At 39.8% G+C, this 21,126-nt stretch overlaps 1 protein-coding gene across 1 annotated transcript in view; it reads right to left on the minus strand.

The window, feature by feature from the left end:
- Positions 1-21,126, minus strand: part of AHRR (aryl hydrocarbon receptor repressor) — a 67,484-nt gene that overhangs the window by 12,231 nt on the left and 34,127 nt on the right. Inside the window, exon 3 of the mRNA XM_010122915.2 lies at positions 16,044-16,144. Within this exon, the coding sequence (XP_010121217.2) occupies positions 16,044-16,144 (101 nt within the window). The remainder of the gene's footprint in view (positions 1-16,043; positions 16,145-21,126) is intronic.

Genomic DNA, 21,126 nt, shown 5'->3' on the forward strand with positions numbered 1-21,126 from the left:
AAAATTAAGTACATGTGCTGTTTGTAGATATGACTTTAAAACTGGACGTGTATTTTAAAGTATTGCTATTTTCTTAAGCTTCTATAAAAACACTTACATAGCATAATTGTGTAAATGCAATGAATATAAAAAGTAGGCAATAAGTACTTCACTGATACATGCCAATGTTTAGTCTAGAAATACGCTAAATTAATTCCCATAGACTCAGTGATGCAAGGAAAGCAACCAGAGAAATAAAAAAATATAAGTAAGGATTAAATGAAATACATGACATAAACATTAAGATCCATCATGCTGCATTCAGACTGACTAATTTTGCCTCTCTTCCCTTGATAACGATTCAGTAACATCTCTTTACTCCAGCAGACTTGCATTCCAAGGTAGTTTAGATGATCCTTTCATGTGATGGTTTTGAGGTCTTTGGAGATTACAGTTCAAATAGCTGCAGATGAAATGCTGCTATATTATTATTATTATCCTTGCTTCACCTTTCTCTTCTTTACTGCTGTAGTGATGCGCCTATTAATCCTGAGTTAATCCTGAAGCATAATGAGGGCAGATTTTCAATTGCTCAGTAAGCAGATACACTTACATATTTTTGTGAGCTTGGTTCTCTTTTCAGTTCCTAAATAAGGACCAGATTTTCAAGACTGCTCGAAGCCTGTTCCCACTGTGACAATGGTGGGCAGAGTTTCAAGAGTTCAGTGCACAATAGGCTGACCTCCTCAGAAGAGTTGGCCCCCATCATAAATGCAGAGCACCTTTGGAAATGTGGCTCAATGGGACCATACATAGAATCATAGAATTGTTAGGGTTGGAAGGGACCTTTAAAAGTCATCTAGTCCATGGCCAGGGGCTCTGTGCCTCAAAGAACCTGTGAAACGGTTACTGGAGAAATCTAGTGGAGAGACTGCAATGGCTTACCTACCTGCTGTAGCAGCAACTGATTCAATCCAGTCAATGCTAACTATGAGTCAACACTAAGAATAGTCAAAGACAAACCATGTTCAGCTCCAGGTCAGCTCCACAAATCCTTTCCAGAATAAGCATTATCTCTGCCTAGTTGGGTTTGTGTTGAACACTAGTTATCCCTGTCAACTCTTCAAGCACAAGGACTTGCTGGACTTGAGCTATTTTCTGCTCTAAATAATGCCCACATTTGTCCCAGCACCTTCACCAATGAGAAGATGATGTGTCAAGATTTCTACATCTTCACATCTGTGCCTTTCACTGTGCTGAGAGGAGCCTCCATACATGGTCTCTGTCATATCCATTTCCAATATCGAGTGGAGACAAGAAAGCATTTTTGGCGTCTTGTCTTTTTGGACTTTTCTTCACAGCAATGAAACCATCAGTGATGTGATGTTAGGAATTTTATTATGTTTTGAACATCTGGCAGGCCTTTTAATTTGAACAGGCTAAAAATTTCCACAAAGATAACAATAGGACATTTAAGGGAGCTCCTTCATGCGGAGGTCTGTGGCTTTTACTGTGCATGTTCCAAAAGACCTACAGTCCTGCCCATACAGCTGGGGCAGGTAGAAGTTAAAAACATTAAAGAAATATTCTTTAGCTATGCAAATTAATGTACCAAGCCCTATCTGGGAAGGCTTAGAAAATGACCACAAGATCTGAATATGATCAAAGAATCTCACACGGTATCATGGTGAACATCCCTAAAATCTGCCTTTTGTTTTCCTATAATCAAGCTGGAGTTTTTCAGCCTGAGTAGAAAATAGATGGGGGAGCACCTGCCTTTGCCAGAGATTGTTTTTATGAACCAAGAAATAAATACTCTATTCGAAAATGAATCTTCTTCATCTAACATAAAGGTACATACTCTTTAGGTCCAGACACATACCCTAAGAGACTAGTCTCTACCTTTAAGATGTAAAACTTGCTCCCTGACAGTGGATGATGGGCAGCTTTTTCTTTACACAGATTTTTCTTTCAGAGAGCCAGAGTTGGTCTGGACCAGGTGCAGCTGTTGTAAAAATGGGAAGGGAAACTGGGACCATGTGTATTTCTAAGGGTTCAGACTGGCAACTACATCTGTGAGGCTGGAGGAAGAGTGGGAGAGAGCAAGAGGAAAGATGAAGTGGAGGAAAAGTTCAAGGAGCCATGTGTTTAAGTTAAGCCAGAAGCGAGTATGGATTTGAGAGAGGTATGTAAATGAAGAGAATTACAAACTTCCTCCACGTTGTTTTTGTTTTGTTCTCAAAATGCTGATGTCCTTTTCTGAGTTAAGATTTCCTAACTAAGTATCACCTGGTTTTCATGACCCCAAATGCAGACATCAGATGCTCTGCCCTGCAGGCAGGAAAAGCAAAACCCACTCTGGTGCAACAACTTTTATGAAGCCACATGAAGCTGTTGAGGATTAACACAAATTCCATGTGTCTAAACCTCATTTTAGCTGGGAAACCTGCTGCTTCAGCCACACTAAGAAGAAACAAGCTGGACACGGAGTAAAACTTCATAAACAGTGTGTCCTACCCATGAGGGCAAATTTTTCTGCTTTCTCAATATTACCCTAAAGTGCAGTTCAGTGTGAAACCTGACATCTGTAGCACAGAGGACTCCGAACAGAGTCAGAGTCGGGCTGAGATTTATACTTTTCTTACCTACTTACCACAGCTGGGGAATAGGAGGAGGATGTTTGCTGGCACAGGTCTGGTACCCCAGAAGGGTAGTAGTGATTGCAAATTAGTAGGAAAAGATCTCTTCTGACCTCTCAGATAAATCTCTCAGGTACCGCATACAACTCCATACTCAAGCCCTTTACAGTAAGGGGCTTTACAGTAAGATTTCCCATTATTCTGGCAAGAATCCTAGTGATTTGTTAGACTGAGTGGAAGAGAGAGACAGCTTCAGTCCATGAGAACGAACAAAAACTATTCCCAGCTTTTTTGTTCTAAGTTACCGGATCTCACATTAGACAGGACAAGAAAGTATAATGCTCCACTTATGATTTTAAACGTTCTCAATTACTGAAACAAAATTCTTAGCGATAACTTTCTCTTGTTCCCAGCGAACAGGAGGCTGCACTGGTGTGGTGTGTCAGAACCAGAGCAGCCATCTGCCTGGGTTATTGGTAATCTGGAGCGGGGAGGAAAAGGGAAAGAGGACATGGACTAGCCTCATACCTGTGCAGTGTGGGCTTCCTCATGGAAGCACGTGTCTGCCCAAAACACAAAGGGGACAGCACAGAGAAGTGAAGGCATTTCACTGTACTCCTTTCAGTAGAAATAGTGGAAAGCCTAAAAATAGGCATCTTGGATTTAGAAGAGGAAATAACCAAACTCCATGGCTCAATGTCGATGTTATTTGCTTTGTGTACAATTGGTGTGTTTTAATCAATAAAATCCACTTGCATCCTATCACAATTTTTAGCAATTTGCATATACTTACACGAGCACACAGGGACACACTCACACATAGAAACACACAGGCAGATATTAGTGTGGACATTAAAACTTTTGCAACAAAAAACAACTAACTTTGATTCTGAAAAAAATACATGGTTGTAAACTGCCATTTGGTAAACCATATGGATTCAATGACAGATGGAATTTCTCATCCAGGATAATAGCTGAAACATGTGAGACAGACTTAAGTATGTATTGTGAACATTTGTTTGTTTGTATTTGGCTTTGTAAAAACACTTACATGAGTTTTCTATGTTGTACTTACAAAATGAAATTGTGGGGGTTTTTCCCAAATGGAAAAAAAAAAAAAAAAGAGCTTGGCACCAGACAGAGGCCTGTGTTCTTTTGAAAAAACATGTACATCCAATTATGTACTCACGAAAAGCTGCACCTGCTACTGAAACAAAAAACAATTAATCTGTCAGTTCAAAGAAAGTATGACATTATTCTGGTGCCTGAAGTAGCTGTGAGATGAAAGTTATCAGTTCCTTCCATTAAGAAGTTTTGAAACATTATTAGTCAAAAGTTCTCTTTGGGAATGGAGGCAAATATTTTGAGGAAGATAGGACTTCCTTTGGCAAGTTCCTTTATATATCCTGATATTTTTTTTCTGGCCCCATTGCAGAAAATCAGCCAGCAAATACTTCAAAGATATTTTGGTCAAGGTCATGGCATAGTAAAAATAAGGAGGGGGGAGAAAAAAAAAAAGAGAGAGAACAAGTTCCAAGCCACATTTCTCTTATTACTCTTCCTTGAAATAAAGGAAAATACACTAGCATTAGGTCTCCAGAGACTGTGTTACTATGGTTACTAAAGTACAACAGTCAAGGCCTGCAGCCATGACTTGCTTTGAACAGATTTTTCAGTCACGCAACTTGGGTACTAAATTTCCAGGGTCAGTTGGCGCACAGTTTATCTGGCACAGCTTTATTTAATAGTGGATTGCTGGGTTTTTTTGCATCCTATGTGGGATGGGGCCATTTTCTGATCTAAATAAGCAGCTATTTAAAAACTCTGGAAATGATATACTCGTTCTTGTCTTATGAATATTAGGAGGAAAACGCAGACAGTTAATGTGTCTTCTGTCTTTAACTGTATTGTTTAGTAAACCAGTATTTCTTTCCACTGGTGTTTTTAGGACTCATAATTGCCCTTCTCAAAAATCCCTCCGGAATCCGTGAGGTTCTCTTTATAAACTGAAAAAAAAATATGAAACTCTTACAGAACCCTTAAATAAAACCCCGCATAAAAGACTATTCAGAAGTACTGTATCTGGTGACATCAGAATATGGCCTTTGCTCAACAAATACAGTATCTTTTAGCCCTCCGGACTCTTATGTATTTCTCTGGTATCTACAAAGCAACTTCAAAAGGAATATTTCTGTGAGTAAGCACTATTTCGTGCAAAGGGGGAGTGGCAGAATTAGCATTCAGATTTGATCAAAGGCTTGCGTGTACTGCTTAGTTTTCAGGCAAAAGAAACAAAACAGAAGATGAATTTCCATCATTTGAGCCAGGGGAGGAAGAAAATCCTACAGGCTGAAGCTTACAGCCATGGGTTTATATGGGAAGTCTTGCAAAGGGAAAGCGTTTTATCTAATTGATTTGTTTTCATAGACAGCAGAAATGTTTCTTTTCAAATACAAAGAAATATGTACATATGATCATTATGACTTTTTCACTCTTCTTGTTTTCCCATATAAAATGAAGTTCACATTCCTGCCTATCTCCTTGAGCCTGGATATCACTTCAGACTCCTTAAAGACAGTATGGAAATTCAGCATCTAGCGCTGTGCTACCCAGAGCAGGGCCTGGCAAAATTTTCAAAGATCAGTTACATTGCCAGAAGAATTTTAGCCCTGGTCCTCCCATTTACTGTTGGAGGGAACAGCTGTGCCATCTGAAAGGCACAGACAATTGTGAATCACTCAGCTGGTGAAATTTCTCCTTATTCCATTTTTCAGCATCCCATCACTTCCACCAAGGAATGAGGACAGCTTTGGAGATCCTTGTTTATATATGTGTCTTCAGTCTAACGAGGGAGCTGGAATGCTGTGGCGTGTCAAGAGGCAGCAGACAAAACTGGCCTCCTGGAAATCAGTTAGGAAAATGTAAGTCATTGGGCTCTGGTAATTGTGAGCTATAAACTTTCAAGAAAACATAGAGCTCCCTGGAGGGTGAGATTGTAATGTGTGCACGCATGTAAACACATTTTAAACCATGGCGATGTTGGTTTTTATATGCTTGGTATGTAATAAGTATGAGACACAATCAAGAACAAGTTTTCCTTTAAAGTTATTTTGATTGCATGATGCAAAATTGTAAATGTAGTTTTTCTTCTCTTATATTTTCCTTCCAAGCTAAGCTTTTGTAAGAAAGCTTGCTTAGTCTGTGTCAAGTGCTTGGGGTAGAGCCTCCCTTCTTTACTATACGCATGAACCGCTGGCCTCTGATGAGCCCGGTGCCTCAAAACCAACCACTCTGCCCAAGATGGTACTGAGAGAGAAGAGCTGAAGCATCGTTTGACTTTGTATGTGCAGAAAGCTGATGTGGTGCACTCTAAAAAGAGATACATCCCAATTGATCCCATTGTTTTCACAAGTACTAAACACTGGAAATGAGAATACAGACCATGCTTCCAGAGTGGAGCAGTACTGCCGACTGATAGCTTAAAGGCAGGTTAGGGAAGGTTTTGTTGCTGCAAAAGTGAATTCATGGGTGACACCAAACACCTCAGTACAAATTTGTTATACAGCGTGTTTGTTTAGAATAAATTATTAACACCAACAATGCTTGCTATTGATGGCAAGGTTTGGTGGATTTTTTCATGTCTAATTGTAAAAAATCCATGATTCCTTTCTTTGCATTACCAATTAGAATTTCATATGGGAAGTGAGTATATGAATACTACCTGAGATTAATGGACATTATACAAGTAATGGAGGCTATGTAAAGTAATATAAAGAAGAAGAATATTCAAAGCATTAATTCTAAAATGGTCAGATGAAAGAACATTTTATTTATTAATACACTGATATATGTATCACGATTACTCAATATGCTAGTGAGTAGTTGGATGAGTAACATATCATTTACCTTGACATGATCATGAAAGGCCACTAAAGTATGACATAATCTTGCCTATCTTTTCCTTTAGCCTCCTCATTAGTCATTATATTGAATTTAAAATTGTGCTTTACCACTAATGGAACCGTACTGTCAATACTCTTTCACAAATACTATGCCCTGGACTACACTTGAAAATAGAAATAATCTTTATATTGATTTAAGCAGTTTCTCATTTCACTTCCTCAAAAGCAGATGTTGTATTCACAGATGGAAGCAAAGCTGGGGCAATATTGTATTTTCAGTGCAAGTTCAGCCCTTCATTCTTTCAGAGTTCTGCAGCTGCTCTGGCCTTTTCAGTCTTCTCTTCGACACTTTCAATGTAGAAAATGCAAGCCTGATTAATTCCATTTGAGAAGACTCAAAATGAAGCTTTAATTGCTCACTACTCTGCACTTGTAATAACAAATTTAGTTAGGTAGCCTTTGCAGTAACAAATGTAGTAAGATTACCCATTATCTTCCACAGAAATAACTTACTGAAAAGAGTTTTGAGTAATATTTATCCAATATGTTGGACAATTAGACATATGTAAGTACCAAATGTCTGGAATTTTTTTTCCGGTGTTATTTACATGTAAGTGCATCAAGTCCTGAAGAGAAGGAGCCGTCATAGTATTCCATCCACAGCTGACTTTTATTTGTACTTGCAAACTGTTAATGAGCATGAGTGGCAGACATCTCTTGCTGTAAGGAATCAAAACCTAAAATACACAATGATGCAGCCTATAGACTGTAAACAGAATGTGATGTCTTAATCTTAGAGCGCTATTTTTCTGTTTATTTAGCACTATATATCACGTTTTCCAGCACAGAACTATTTCGGGGCGGGGGGGGAGGGGGGGGGGGAGAAAAGCAAAACAATTTATTTCACATGCTGTTCAATGATACATGCTAAACCAGCTTTTGTAAACACCATCTCAGGTCAGTGGAGTTTTTAGGGAGTGTGGCATTCCTGAATTTGAATCTGGGAACTGTCTTACTGTGCTGGTTATCATCTTATGCACGTTTTGTATCCTGGAAGTATCCTGTACAAAACACACCCTGTCCCACACTGGCAGGAGGTGTGAATTCTGCTATTAATGTGTTATGCTGATCCAGAGAGGCAAGCAGTATTTTCTAACCTGTATATCAAGCGGATGACAGTGGATCATCTGGGAAGAGATAAGGACAGAAAATTAGAGACAACTCCTCTAACCAGCAGCAGTGACTGCAAATCTTAAGGTGAGTTACAGAGTAGATGAAAGGACTTAAGGCCCTTCTGCGAGCCTCTGCTTTAGTTTGAGCAGACATTTGTTTTCTTATTGCTAGAAAAGGCCCAATCTCAGTTACTGGAGAATTCTGGGGGCACTGTAGTCCTGGGAGGAGGGGGGAAGGTGTAAAACACGTTGGGGAAAATGCCTGCTGTTGGCCACCATCAGTTTCTGCAGCTAGGAATTCCTGGAAGAACTGCAATTACAACAGGATACAAAAACTATCTCATTTTTCTTTTTTCTACTTTATGAAATGTCAGAGACAGTCAAAATCCAGAATGATGGTGATTTCTCTTGAAGTTCTTGGAACAGGAACAGAACTATTCAGAGAGTGCATATCTGTCCTCCTGTCTCCAAATCAATACTATGTCCTTGCTAATAGGAAACAGTACATTTAATGGTCAGCATCATGCTTTTTAATAGCAGTCTTCTTTTCAGATCAAACCTGTCAAATAGGATATTGAAGTTTTATCAGCTGAGGTAGGCAAAAAGTAAAATTGAAATGTACACAATATTTTTAGTAAAATATGTAAATTTTTCTTTTGAAACTTTCATAATCACAAAACAAAATCACTGCAAATCTGCAAAAATTCTTAAGACAACACACAATCTTGCCCAGACTTGCTTTCTTGCTCATCACTTCAACTTACTGAGAAGACAGCAAGGGTGCAGCTCATTAGCTTTTCTGAGTTGAGAATGAGGAATACACTGGAAACAAGTGTCAGCTGTAAATACAGATTAGGGTACTAATTTATAATTTCACTTCAACCAGTTGAAGACCAGTTAAACAATGTAAGACTGCAATTAGCTATTATAATAGGCATTATTTAAAGTAGATTTCTATTTCTTTTGGTTTTTTTTCACAATACATGACTTTGCCATCTTCAAAAATGGGACACTTCCTCAAAAGCAAATGCTCATGCTTGTATAGAAGGAACAGGGTGTTATGATTGCCTTTGTTACTTGAACACAAGAAGTCCAGTTCTAGTAGCAGACTAAATCCCGGTGCATCTATACAACGCAGTGCTCACATACAGATATTGAACCTATTGACTGGTGAGAACAGTTGCCAAGGGTTAGCTCTGAAGTCAGTGAGAGAAAAAAAAAACCTAACTGAGCTGAAATGGGAGAATATGTTTTGTTGGGGAGGAAGTCACGTGGCCGCTGGACCGTCTCCAGAGGCACCAAAATAGCCTGAGCAGAAACAGAGGAAGTGGCTGTGAAAAGTGAGCTCGGGTGGAGTTGGCTGTGATGAACAGTCTGGAGACAGCAACGGCGATCTTAAATTCAGATCCACATCTGGTCTGTGCCCAAAACTGATTCTTTACCTTAATGCTGCTGGTGGACAGCTTCTCCATTCACTGATACGCCTATAATGTCTCAGCTAGGCCTCCTCATATGACAGCAAGTTTGCCTCTGCCCCGACAAATGGCAGCCAACTTTTCTGATGCCAGAGCAAACCAGAAAGGATGCTAACTTCCTCTCCTTGCCGCACACCTGCACTGGCTGCCCACTTCCCCTTCTCTGTCAAATCAAACATAAGCTGCTTGTCCTGATTTTCCGATCTGTTCACAGCTTGCTCCCCACTTCGTTATAATCTTTCAGTTCATGTTGGAGAAGCTAAGTACTAACTCCTGCCAGTCCAACAGTGTTACCCTTACCCATAGGCAAGGGTTGAAAACAGGTACTTCTTGGTATTTCCCATTTTGCTAAAAGCCTCCACATGAGCCTCTGCAGGGGTACTTGATTTTTTCTTCTTCAAATCTCTCCTTAAAACTCTTGCAAAAGTCCTGGCAAAGGCCAAGCTGCTCATACACTGTGAGTACTGGCAATCATTTTGTTCATTATTTCCATGTGCTCTGTTGCCCATTGAAATGCATCTTTCATCACTTGTCTCGTATTTAGGCTGCAAATCCAAATGGAGAGGATCACATATTTTTATTTTTATCTGCCCCCCTGTCAAGCTGGAGGGTGCCACCACCTGTATTTCAGAAACCTCAGTGCTGTGGCAGCATCGTGATCATTACAGCCATAGCAGTAGCACTATGGACTGGAGTAGACAGCAAACAGTATTTAGAGGTCACAGGCTTTTTTGTCCAGAGTTGTTTGAGAAGAAAAAAAAAAAAAAGAAGAAAGGAATAAGCGAGAACATTAGTTATTTGTTTAAAGGGCAACAGAAAGGATATTTTTTGCACAAAGTTGTAGCCCTGCCAAATTTCAAGTCTGGATTTTAGAAATATGCCTATTTGCAAAGAAAAAAAAAAAGGGGACCAGGGCGTCTGAAATGTTCCTTTGTGTTTTGCCTGAGCCTGGCAAGAAGAAAGTGAATGTACGCATGTGATAAAATGGCAAGTTAGTCCTGACCCCATTTATGGCTCTTTATTTCATGGATAAATTCTCTGTAAGTCATCCCAAGTGACTAATGTCAGCTTAAATCATGTCATCTGAATTACTGAGAGAAGATTCATGTTTGAAAACAAAGGAAAGCAAAAGTGTTGTTTGGGGAACTTTTAAATGTTATATTAACTGAAAAATAAAATGCACTGAGGCTATGAGCTCTTTATAAGAGAACTTCCTATTTTGATGGCCCCATTTTAAACCAGTAGATTAAAAGGTAAAGCGTGGTAGCGAAGTCAAACACGATTACTTTAGAAGGACTGTGCTAAGAGAGTCAGCACCATTGGAAGCTGAAAAGGAATTCGAGGCCAGAATAAATCAAAAAGTCTCTTTCTACCAGCTTTTGATTTCTGAAGTCGTGCCTTGGTCATAGCCCTGTATAACAACCACACACTTTGTCTGACTCCCAATTTTCCTTTTCAAGTTTAAATTAAAAAATAACAGGAAGAGTAAAATCTCTTGCTCTCAGACTGAAATTCAAACTGGAGTACCTTTTTCAAGCGCAGTTTTATCAAGTACTGATTACATAAATCAGTTTGGAAGGAGGAAGTGGAATTACACTAACAAGTTTAAAAAAATTACAGGAAACCAAGTGGGAAAAGGGTTTCCTATGTTATTTCCTTACACAGAGTGAAGAACAGCACCAATAAGATGTTTTCTAATGTATCATTTTCCAACTCCCTTGGAATGAAACTTGAACTCTGGTTCAAGCTGTTAGTAGAGGCCACCTGGAAATACCTTTCAGTGCCAACGTGTGCACATACATCTCTCCGCTCAAAGTAATTCCCAGAAAGCTTATTACTTGCAGCCACTTTTAAGGTAATGACATTGTGTTAAATAATATGCTTCAAGCTTCAGTTATATCAAATTTTGAATCCTTTATGTAGATAAACAGTCTGACTTTCATTGGTTTTGATTAAGAAGGCTTGGGCTCTATTTGGTAGTAACACTAATGAAAAAAGTGTCACAGACTTCGGTGGGAACTACCAAACAAGAACTAAAATTTTCTAGTCACAATACTGCCCAAATCTGTAATATGGAATTAAGAAATAATATATAAAGGACTTGTCTGTGTGATAAAGTGCCTATACCTGGTTATGCTATTCCTTTGCATACATTGCAACAGTCAATTCCAAGCACAAATGCTGCACGTTCAGTAGCTAGATACCTGAATTGCCTCACTAGTCATGTTACTTACAACTCAAACCAGCAAAATTGGTTTGCAAAATCGTCGGACAAAAGCATGCCTACAAAACAGAGAAGCTCAGTTTGAAAAATCCCAACTTTAGACGATAAAATGATTCATGTAACAAAGCTAAGATTATTGATACCAGTGGAGAATTATAAGGGCCGTACCACCAGAACCAGCTTTCACTGTTTTTCCCCACTTCTGAAGACAGACATGATTTTGAAGAAGTTATTTCTTTTTGTGTGTTTGTTTAAATAAAAGACCATATGTCACCATATGTGATTTTAAGATATTTTTTAAGATGCTAGGCATGTGACAATCTTTGTCTACAAATTTAAATAAGTAAGTTGTAATTGTAGTACTATTTAGGAAGGGTGGAGAACAAGACCTTTGCCATAGGTTAGTATACAAAATGTCAATAATTGTTTTTTTCTGCCATTGGCAAAAATGAAGAGGTCTGTCCTGTATTTGGCCAGAAAAAAAACAAACTCTCTTTCATACCCACAAGGAGATTCAAAAGCATTCAGCAGCCCACTGCTAAGCACATACACTGAGCACATGGGTCTCCTGGGCGTAGTCTCCTGACGTGCTAAAATGAATAAAGATTGGCATAACTACCACCAGATGCTCTGGAAGGGTGGGGTGGGCTGCAGAACCAGGGAGGTGCAGATGTTCCCACTGAAAGACCAGGTGATTTCAGCATCTGAGAAATGTCACAGAGGCTTTTGTCAGGGAGCCTGTTATCACTCTGAACTACGGACAGAAAAACAGGCTGTGGGTTTTCTCTCTTCAGCATGCAGACATGTTAAGCCTGCAGCCACAATTTGGGGTTGTAATTCAAATTATCCCTGAAAGGTCCTTGCATTTCTTGCTGCCATGCATAGGTTTTATAGTGAAATAGCAACCAAATACAATACTTCGTTATTCAACCGTATGTCATTATTCGGGCTTAGCAGGGAAAAGGTAATTCGGGCATGCATAGCTAACTATCTCTGCTCAGGAAGAGCAAATGTACAGCGTCACCGACTAAGGAATACCAGAACTGTATGATAACTGGCATCCTCAGTGCAGCCATAGAGAAAAACTTGAGACAGAATCACAGAAATGTGATTCCTATGCCCTGAAGCCTTTTAAGAGTAGAGGACTTATGTGGAAATCTGTCTATGAACTGGGCAAAAGACTGGCTTGGAACATCCTGAAAACAACATGGACCTTCCTGAAAAAGTGTGAGCTGCCGGCAAGCACGGAAATGACAAAACAGGGCCAGGCCTGGCTTTTATCAGTATTCATCAGTGAGATGTGGAATGACAGAACCAGGCAGTCTTACGCCATTAGCATCTGTTTGAGAGCTGCCTGGATCACCTAGATTTCATTTTAATTTTTGTGACATTTTGGATATAAAACACTATTTTCACACCTGAGAAGTATTACGTCCACTACATCTGGAGACAGAGATACAATAAATCCTATGCTGCAGCTTACAACAGTGGAATAGAAAACCAACAGACAAAACAAAGATGGAAGGAAAGACCACCAAGACATCTCCTTCAGGGTTGAGACAGAAATTTGAACATCAGTGATTCTTCTGCAACAAGCAAAAAACCTGCAGCAGCAACTGTGAGGTGGTCAATAAAGTCTAAGTGACAATTTTAGCAGGATGCTGCTCAGTAAATGGGTGATGATCATGCGAGAAGCAGTGCCAGTAGTGATGATGGGGCCACTGCCTAACTGCATGTCATTGAGAAAACAAGTCCAGAGAGGGCCTTTCTCTCGACAACAGACATTTAATTCTTCAGATAGGAGAGTATAACACGTGGAAATTACACATGTGCTGAGGATGAGAAATTACCTGCACAACAGTGTAGACTCTGAGTCTGGACTTGAGATTGTGAGTGCAGCATAGCTGGGGGGAAGAGTAGGAGGTGGCTAACAGCCATGAGATGATTATTGCAATCAAGGCTATTGCCTAGATACCCACCAATGATTCATTCTTATTTTTCCAAGTCACCACTTTATTGTGTTTCTCCACCCCATCACCTCATAAATGGATTTATTGACTGCCAATACAATTTATTTCCCCACTTTTCTGGTTACGGGTTTGGCCCAGTGTTCCTTCAGTATTCAGAAACAGGCTTCAGAAACTGAACGTGGCCCTTTTCTGCCAGAAGGCCTGTGGCACAAGGGTTGCAATACCACCTGTCTTGGAAAATATTTTGAAAGTGTAAAGTTAAAAATCATTACTGCAGTCAAACAGTTGAAGTCTGAAGTCTCCAAGGAAAGCAAAGATTGTAAGAATAGGGTATACTGAAAAAGACCATTAATAAAATCGGACTTTGGTTCTTAGAGCTTTGTCTGTCTTCCCTCTGAAGGGAAACAGAACGATGGCAAGAAAAGGCTCTCTTATCCAGAAGAAATAATCTTAAAACATTGGAAGAAATTATTTATTTAGATACCTGCTGTGCTCCACTAAAAAGCCTTTGATAAACTGGTATCCCTGTTTATTCTATTATTGCTGATGAAAGCTATTTGATTATAGCTGTAAAAAATCTCTATAAAATCTTAAATAAAAAACACATGTTGTGGCAGAGGCCTTTAGAAATAAAAAATATTTTAGACATACTTTGAAGACAGCCTAATTCCATTGTTTTCCTTTAAGCTGAAAGGGGAAGTACTGCATTGTTCCAAGACCACAGAGTCACAGATACATTATTTACCAGTAATTAGAGTTCTTGTTATTTTATATTTCTATCTATACATAGAGCCCAGTGATCATACCCAGTAGGAAAAAAAAAATTCAACTATCCCTAGTTTTCCATTAACATTGTAGTCAGGGACAGTATTATTCACACATATTTTAGTGATTCAGATGGTTCTGGTTTGTATTATATAAAGCAACTAGGAGAGGTTGTACAGTGCAAGGTGGTGTCATGAGAAGGAAAGCAGCTTTAGACAGCTGAGAAATATCTTTTGAGAGCCAAAAAAGTGACCAGATTCACGAGTCAATATACAAAGCACAGCAACCACCAACAACGTTGTTTGCTTCTCCTTGGAAGGAATCACAAATGCGCCTATTTAGTTAAAACCCCACAGTCCCTAATAACCAACATGGTGAATTTGGTTGAACAACAAAAAAAATTCTGCTTTTCTGCACACGCCATGGCCACTGAATGAGCATCCAAGCTAAACTCAGTCCCCAGGGAACATTCCCCGCACAGCTTAAGGAAAATTCATGCTCTTATTCCAGGTCAGACATGCCCATAAAGGAAGCCTGGTGAATAGATTTATCTTAACATGCCCTTCATCTAGTTAATGATCCACATGAAGTATGGTCCAGGATAGATGCCCCATTCCTGGAAACAGTCTATAAAATGTCTCCCATATACTCAAAAGGAATATGACTCCTATATACCCTGTAGTAAGCAGACCATTAGCATATTCAGTAGCATTAATCTCTTCTAACCTGAAATTAAGTATCAGTGTTCTCTCCATGTGCTTGTAGCAGTAGGGCTACTCTTTGAAGATCCTTAATGATTATAACTTGTGGGCATGTAATACACACCCAACAAAATACAGACTAAAGACAGGAGAGTCTCATTAAAAATTACATACCATATTTATCATTTATTGTATGCCCTGTACTCCCTATTCATTGAGAATGGAAACGATTGCAAATAATACCTGACAGCCAAACATCTCATTTTGGCCCTACCACTAACTAATCAGATGCCTCTGTGTTAGTTACTTTGAAATACAAAATTAAAATCTTCTCAAGTATTAAGAAGAAGGAAAGTAGGATGTCAGTTTCCATTAGACTTGAACCACTTATGATATTGGATGCCACGATAAAATGTCTTTTTTTCTTTAATAATGTATAGCAATTATTTCTTGGAGGCTACTATTTAATTTACATTTACATGTATCTCAGAGCTATCATTAAACCACAATTTTTATACCATGACTATTATCCTATCCAAAGCAATTATACATATGTAGTCTTAATCACATAGGAATTTCCAAGGACCTCAGTGTATAAAAGGCATTATTACATCATGTGTTTGAAATGCAGATGTATCTGGGATGGACTGCTGTGCTCTAGCTGGTTCAGTAGTTCACAGCAGTATTAATTCTTCATCCAGATTAATGGATCAAATTCTCAGTAACAGTATGGCCCCTTTATGCTGCTCTGCCAATATAAAGTCCTCCTAAAAGGGATAAAAATACATAGAAGGAATAACTTCTGCACACACAGCTTCCCTCAGAGCACAGAGTTGAGGAAGTAGGATAAATTAAAATATCCCAGAATAATGTCTACTCAGATCGGAAACTAGGCAAGGTTTTGTTGGCACCATCAAAATATGGGCCAAGTAAAATAAACCTCTGCTATCACTCTGGGTGAAAAAGAACTGTGATCTGGCCCATTGGAGTTCACTGGTAATTTTGAGGACATAGGAGTGCAAGGTACAGTTGCCCAAACAGAGCCTGACCAGGACGATCACGACTGCCAATTTCGCTCTCGCGGGAAGCGCTTGCAAGTATGATACTTGAATGACTCACACCAAGACTGACCATTTGTTCGAAGTTGCCACAAAGCGCTAACCCAAATATATAATGAAACTGAATAAGACAGAAAAGAGAGCATTTTTTCACTCACTTCTAGTAGAAGTCCACCTTCTTGTACGGCAGTCTTGTTAGATACATTATCTTCTTTTATCGTTTGGCCAACTTGCTTCTTAAAGTGCTTTTCTTGAATGGCTGTTGAAAAGAGTTATTATCAATTTAGAAATCATAACAATCAGGGCCCCTAGACTAAAATTCTTATTTTGTCACTTAACATGCATTGATTTAATTGGGAGTTACTGTTTTTGCGGTCTGGATCTGTTACTGACAACTTGCTTTTGCTGTGAGGGAGATAGATACATATTTGGCAGTCCAGATGTTTTTTCTATGAAATATCTATCACATTTTTTTATTAAACATATTTTTTCCATTAGTGTACTCTACATAAAGCAACAACCAAAACCCACAGGAAAGAAACAAAAGAAAGTTAGCAAGTTGTTTTGTTTATGAAAATATGTATTATGGCAACATAAAGAAATGCCTCTATAGCTCAGAAGACAAGGGACTGTAATAAGTTTCTTCTTTTCAGTGCTGACCTTCTTGGCATCAGATTATTTTCAGTCTCATTTTATACCTTATTCACTTCTATGAGTCTGAGCCTCGCTGTAAGATTCAAGGGAATGTTCTTAAATGGTTTAATTTTTAAACAGTAGGTTAAAGGGTTTTTTTTTAGCAGGTCATTTACTACATGAAATCCATTCAAATCTCTCACTATAGATTAAAATTGCTTATATTTTTCCGAATAATAATGAAAACCTTCATGGGAGTCAAAACTGGTGAGTGCTCTTCCTACACACAGGTTATCATTGCTTGATCTGAAATATCTTTGAATAGTCTTCATTGTGATATATCCTACATAAAAATCCCTGAAATACAATCCCATTTCTGGGGATAATGAAAGAATTTCTGAGAAGGCTGACATCATTTGATACATTGGGCTTTTGCATCATCTAGGGTGTATGACAAGGAACCTGTCTTTATCATTTGGTGAGTAAAAATTAAGAAGCCAGCTTTGCTTGTACTGCCCCATCCCAGAGATGGATCATACAAATATCCCAGTAGCAAATAGAGATTCAGTTTTCTGTTTTTTCTCCTTTCCATGGAGAGAATGGGAGAGGAGAGCTTACCAGTAAGATTAGCTGGGATATTTGATACACATTGTCCCTTCCAGCTAAGAGAGAGCTGGAGCAGCCATAGCCAGAGATGGTTAATAATAAAGAAAAAGAAGGGTGAGATGGACAGGAATAGTTTATACCAAATCAGAATAAGAAGAGGAGACAGCCAGCAAGCCTCTAATGTTCCTGAGCTTGTTGATAAAAGTCATGACAACGGGATTTAATTTTTTAGTAAGATACCAAATTAAGAAAAAGGTCTACATTTTTAAATAGCCTGAATAATACTTGTTGCAAATGACCGAGGATATGATCAAAATGGAGTTGCTTCCTTTCCAAAGGGCTGTGCAAGAGCCCCTTAACAGCCTAGTGAGGGTCTGTTGCAAGATACATCAGCATTTTACAACAGATGATGGTGACGCAGAACCACACTGACTGAATAGTCGTGATGTTTTTTAGCTTACATTGTAAATATTTGCCGCCAGCGATAACGTCGGTCATTACCCCAAAGCAATCATCTCAAATGTATAATTAGATGTAATAAATCCCTCCCCTGGGCATGGAAAACACATCAGGGAATTCCCAAGCTGCCTAAAACAGATCCCTACCCACGTTTTCCAGCCAAAAAAATTTTGTGATTTCAGACTTGTAAGCTAGGCTGCTATGAACAGGATTCTTCAATCTGCATTTTCCTTTTGGTGTATCTTTTGAACTAATTGGAAAAGGTTGCTTTTTTCCCCCCTCTGACCAGCCAAGCCTTCTGCTATGCCTGCCCATAAGAACAGACATACGGACACTCGTGACAATAATTTTTAAAAGCCCAGCCCCTATTCCAGTGGCTTCTTCCAGAGTTTCCCCCCTCTCAGAAAAGATGTTTTTGTAATCACTGACGCAGTGGTTTGCAGTCTTTGTGCAGGTTAAAGGACAGGCAGGGAGGGGTGAGAGGAAACTAAAGTTTATTTTTTTGATGTGTTCTTTTGGCGTTGTGAAAATTCCACCAGTTCAAACTTCATCGTTAGTGGAAACTATTATTTTACCCAACTGAGGAGGCCAGAGCTCCCTGCCTGTTTGTTAGCCTTCAGGCTCACACAAACACGGCAGCAGAAGCACAAGAGATGTTTGTTCCGCGGCTCATCTGGCTACTATAAATTCCATCTCCAAACGGAAAATATTTTAATGTTGTTTTGCCGGCTAGAGTTACCCGTATGTTAGGCCACACACATCCGTTTCATAACATACCCCGCTCACTGGCCTGGACTGCCAGGAGACCCATGGCACTATCAAAGACAAACGACAGCCTTTGCGCCAAGAAGCGAGAGCTCCTCAGAGACAGGGACCTTTGCTCCTTGCACCTGAGGCGGCAGAGCCATCACTCGCTGCTTACTCTTGTTCTGCCTCCCTGAGCTGGAAACACTCAGGTAATCCACCCGGGGCTTGGCTGGCACTGCAGCAACAGCTTGGAAGGGATGCTACTGTTGGTGAGAGCCTGTCACCCAGAGAAAACAGGACAAGAAAGGCAGAAAACCATGCAGATCCCAAAAATGGATGAGCAGGAGGGAAAGAAAGACATGACAGAGTGAGGAGGGGAAACTGCAAGATGTTATCCAACTAGGCAGGAAAATAGGGAAAAGAAAACAGAGCAGCTTAACGATACCCCTGTCACCAATAAGAAAGAAGTGGGAGAACTGACGGAAAGTAAATATTGGTTATGACGGGTGGCTTGATAGCAAGGGCCCTGATGCTGAGACAGCTGTGATCAGGCTCACATATTACATAAAATGGTGGCCCTCTGGAGCAAAGGTGAAGCCCACAATGATGAAAACAAATGAACGGCTGGAGAATGCAGGAGTACTGTCTCTAGTAGGCAGGGAGGAGCAAACTGTGGAAAGTTATAAAATAACAAACAGCAAAGGATGACTCAGTGACCGGAGGGGAAATCTTCTGGCTGCTGGAGTTCCCATATATCAAGAATGGGGCAAGAAAAAAAAAACTGATATTGCAGGCCGTCTGATGAATGCTGCTGGCTCTAAAAAACATGGAAAGTTTTAGCTTTATGGAGCCTTGTACTGCTTTCTGTGGGAGAGGCAATTTCTTGGACTAGATTGTCAGCAATTCAGCTCACCTACTAGGTTCAAAATGGGCAAACTGAAGAGATGGGAAGCAGGAACAGCAGAGACCTTTTCCTGAGCACAACTTATCTAGCCTGCACTTCCAGAACACCAAATAAAACAGAAGATGGAGCTGTTTTGCCAAGGAAGATGAATGAGCATATTGATACCATAGGGTGATAGATACAAGATATATGTACAAGGACCAGGGCTGACAGTTTTGCAAGGTCACGCAATCTAGTGAGCGTGGTGCAACCTCAGGCAACTTTAAAAGCCCACAAGTTTGGAAATGCTGGGTCTTACAGACGGACAACACTGTGGAAATATACAGGGCATGGGGGAAAGAGGCTAGGAGGAGGAAGAGGAGGGAGAAAAATGAAGAAAAAGGGCAGATGCAATTTCCTGAAGGAAATGTTAAAGATCTGAGGACACTGTTCCAATTTCTTATCTAGAAGAGGTGAAAGGAGTGGAAAGCAAAAAATAATGTGGAGTTAGAATTGACAGCTAATTAATGCGGGGAAAAAAGTCCCCAAAAAGGATGAGAAGCTTGGCTGCATGGAGTATAGGACTGCCTCAGACAGTGCTGCTCAGCCCTTCACAGCTGCGCTGTCTCTCTCCAGAACACTGCAAAAAACCTGAGATCTCTTTTGAGCCTCCAGTTCTGATATGAGCATCGCTATCTGCATTTGCAAACCCCTTGGCTTGAAAATAAAATCTGGAATATTGTAAAGAAGAAAAAAGCTGCCTGACACTTTAAAGTCTATAGAAGCATCATGAAGCCAGCCGTTCCCTTTCACCCAGAAATAACAGAACATTTTATTCATTGCAGAATACTCTTTAGTTCAGAGGGATGGAAATTTTAGGGCCCTCATAAAACTGTGCCTTTTAAACACATAGGATTACATTCCGCAAAGTGATTTTGTACCTCTTCCCAAACAAGCACAACCTTCTTTCTTCAGAAAACAACCAGCAAAATTACCTGCCGCGCTGAGCTCTGAAATAAAGTAATGCATGATCAAAAAGTACTCCAGCCATCCCAGGGGCTTTCCACAGCTCAGGCTGCCTGCATCAAGCAACAGCACAGGCGAGAAACGAGCAGTGAAGGGATGCTGTTTCTTATCTGAAATCCTTGCCTGAGTTCATTTGAGATGTAAGAAGGGGACAGTATCGTCTTCTTCAGGCTCAGTATGATGCAGGCATATCAGTTTCAAGTCACTCTGTGAGGAGTACCAGTAAGAAAATTTCTCTCCAGTGATGCCCAGGGGATAAATTGTTTCTTAAAAAGGGCAGAGGAAAATACCCATATCTAGCTTGCAGGATCAGAGATGATGATTTATGAGTACAGTCTTACTTTTGGTAACTGTTAGTTGAAAGGAAGTGAAAACAGGGTCTTTCTTCCTGGATCTTTGAGCTGCAGGAAGAATCAGCTATGCATGTTACCCTGAATGCTAAGAAAATAAAACAAAACAACTAGGAAACACTCAGTAGGAGCAATTCTGCTCAACTAACCTAAAGCCACAAACTGAAATTGTCTGTTTCCTCTTGCTGTGTTACAGAGAACACCGAGTGACAATAAGAACAGCACTCATTAGATGCACGATGCAATTAAAAAATACACAACACAAAGAACAGCTATTATACATTGCCGAAGAATATGAAAGGGATGTTTGCACTCTGAAATGCCACAACATATAGGTTGCACAAACGCTTCAGGAAAGAAATCAGCACCAAAATGCACCCTCTGAATAAAAGATGCCTGGTGCTCAGTCCTGTTGTGGAGGCTACCAGAACGCCAGAGGAAATTATGCTAGCAGTAACGCAAAGTTTTTCTTCCCAACTTAGTGGTTTTCTCAGTCTGCTTCTTCTTAAGAGATGCTTTGAAATCTGACTGCCCTTT

This window comes from Chlamydotis macqueenii, chromosome 2 (genome assembly GCF_036417535.1).
Source record: "Chlamydotis macqueenii isolate bChlMac1 chromosome 2, bChlMac1.mat, whole genome shotgun sequence".
Lineage (NCBI taxonomy): Eukaryota > Metazoa > Chordata > Aves > Otidiformes > Otididae > Chlamydotis > Chlamydotis macqueenii.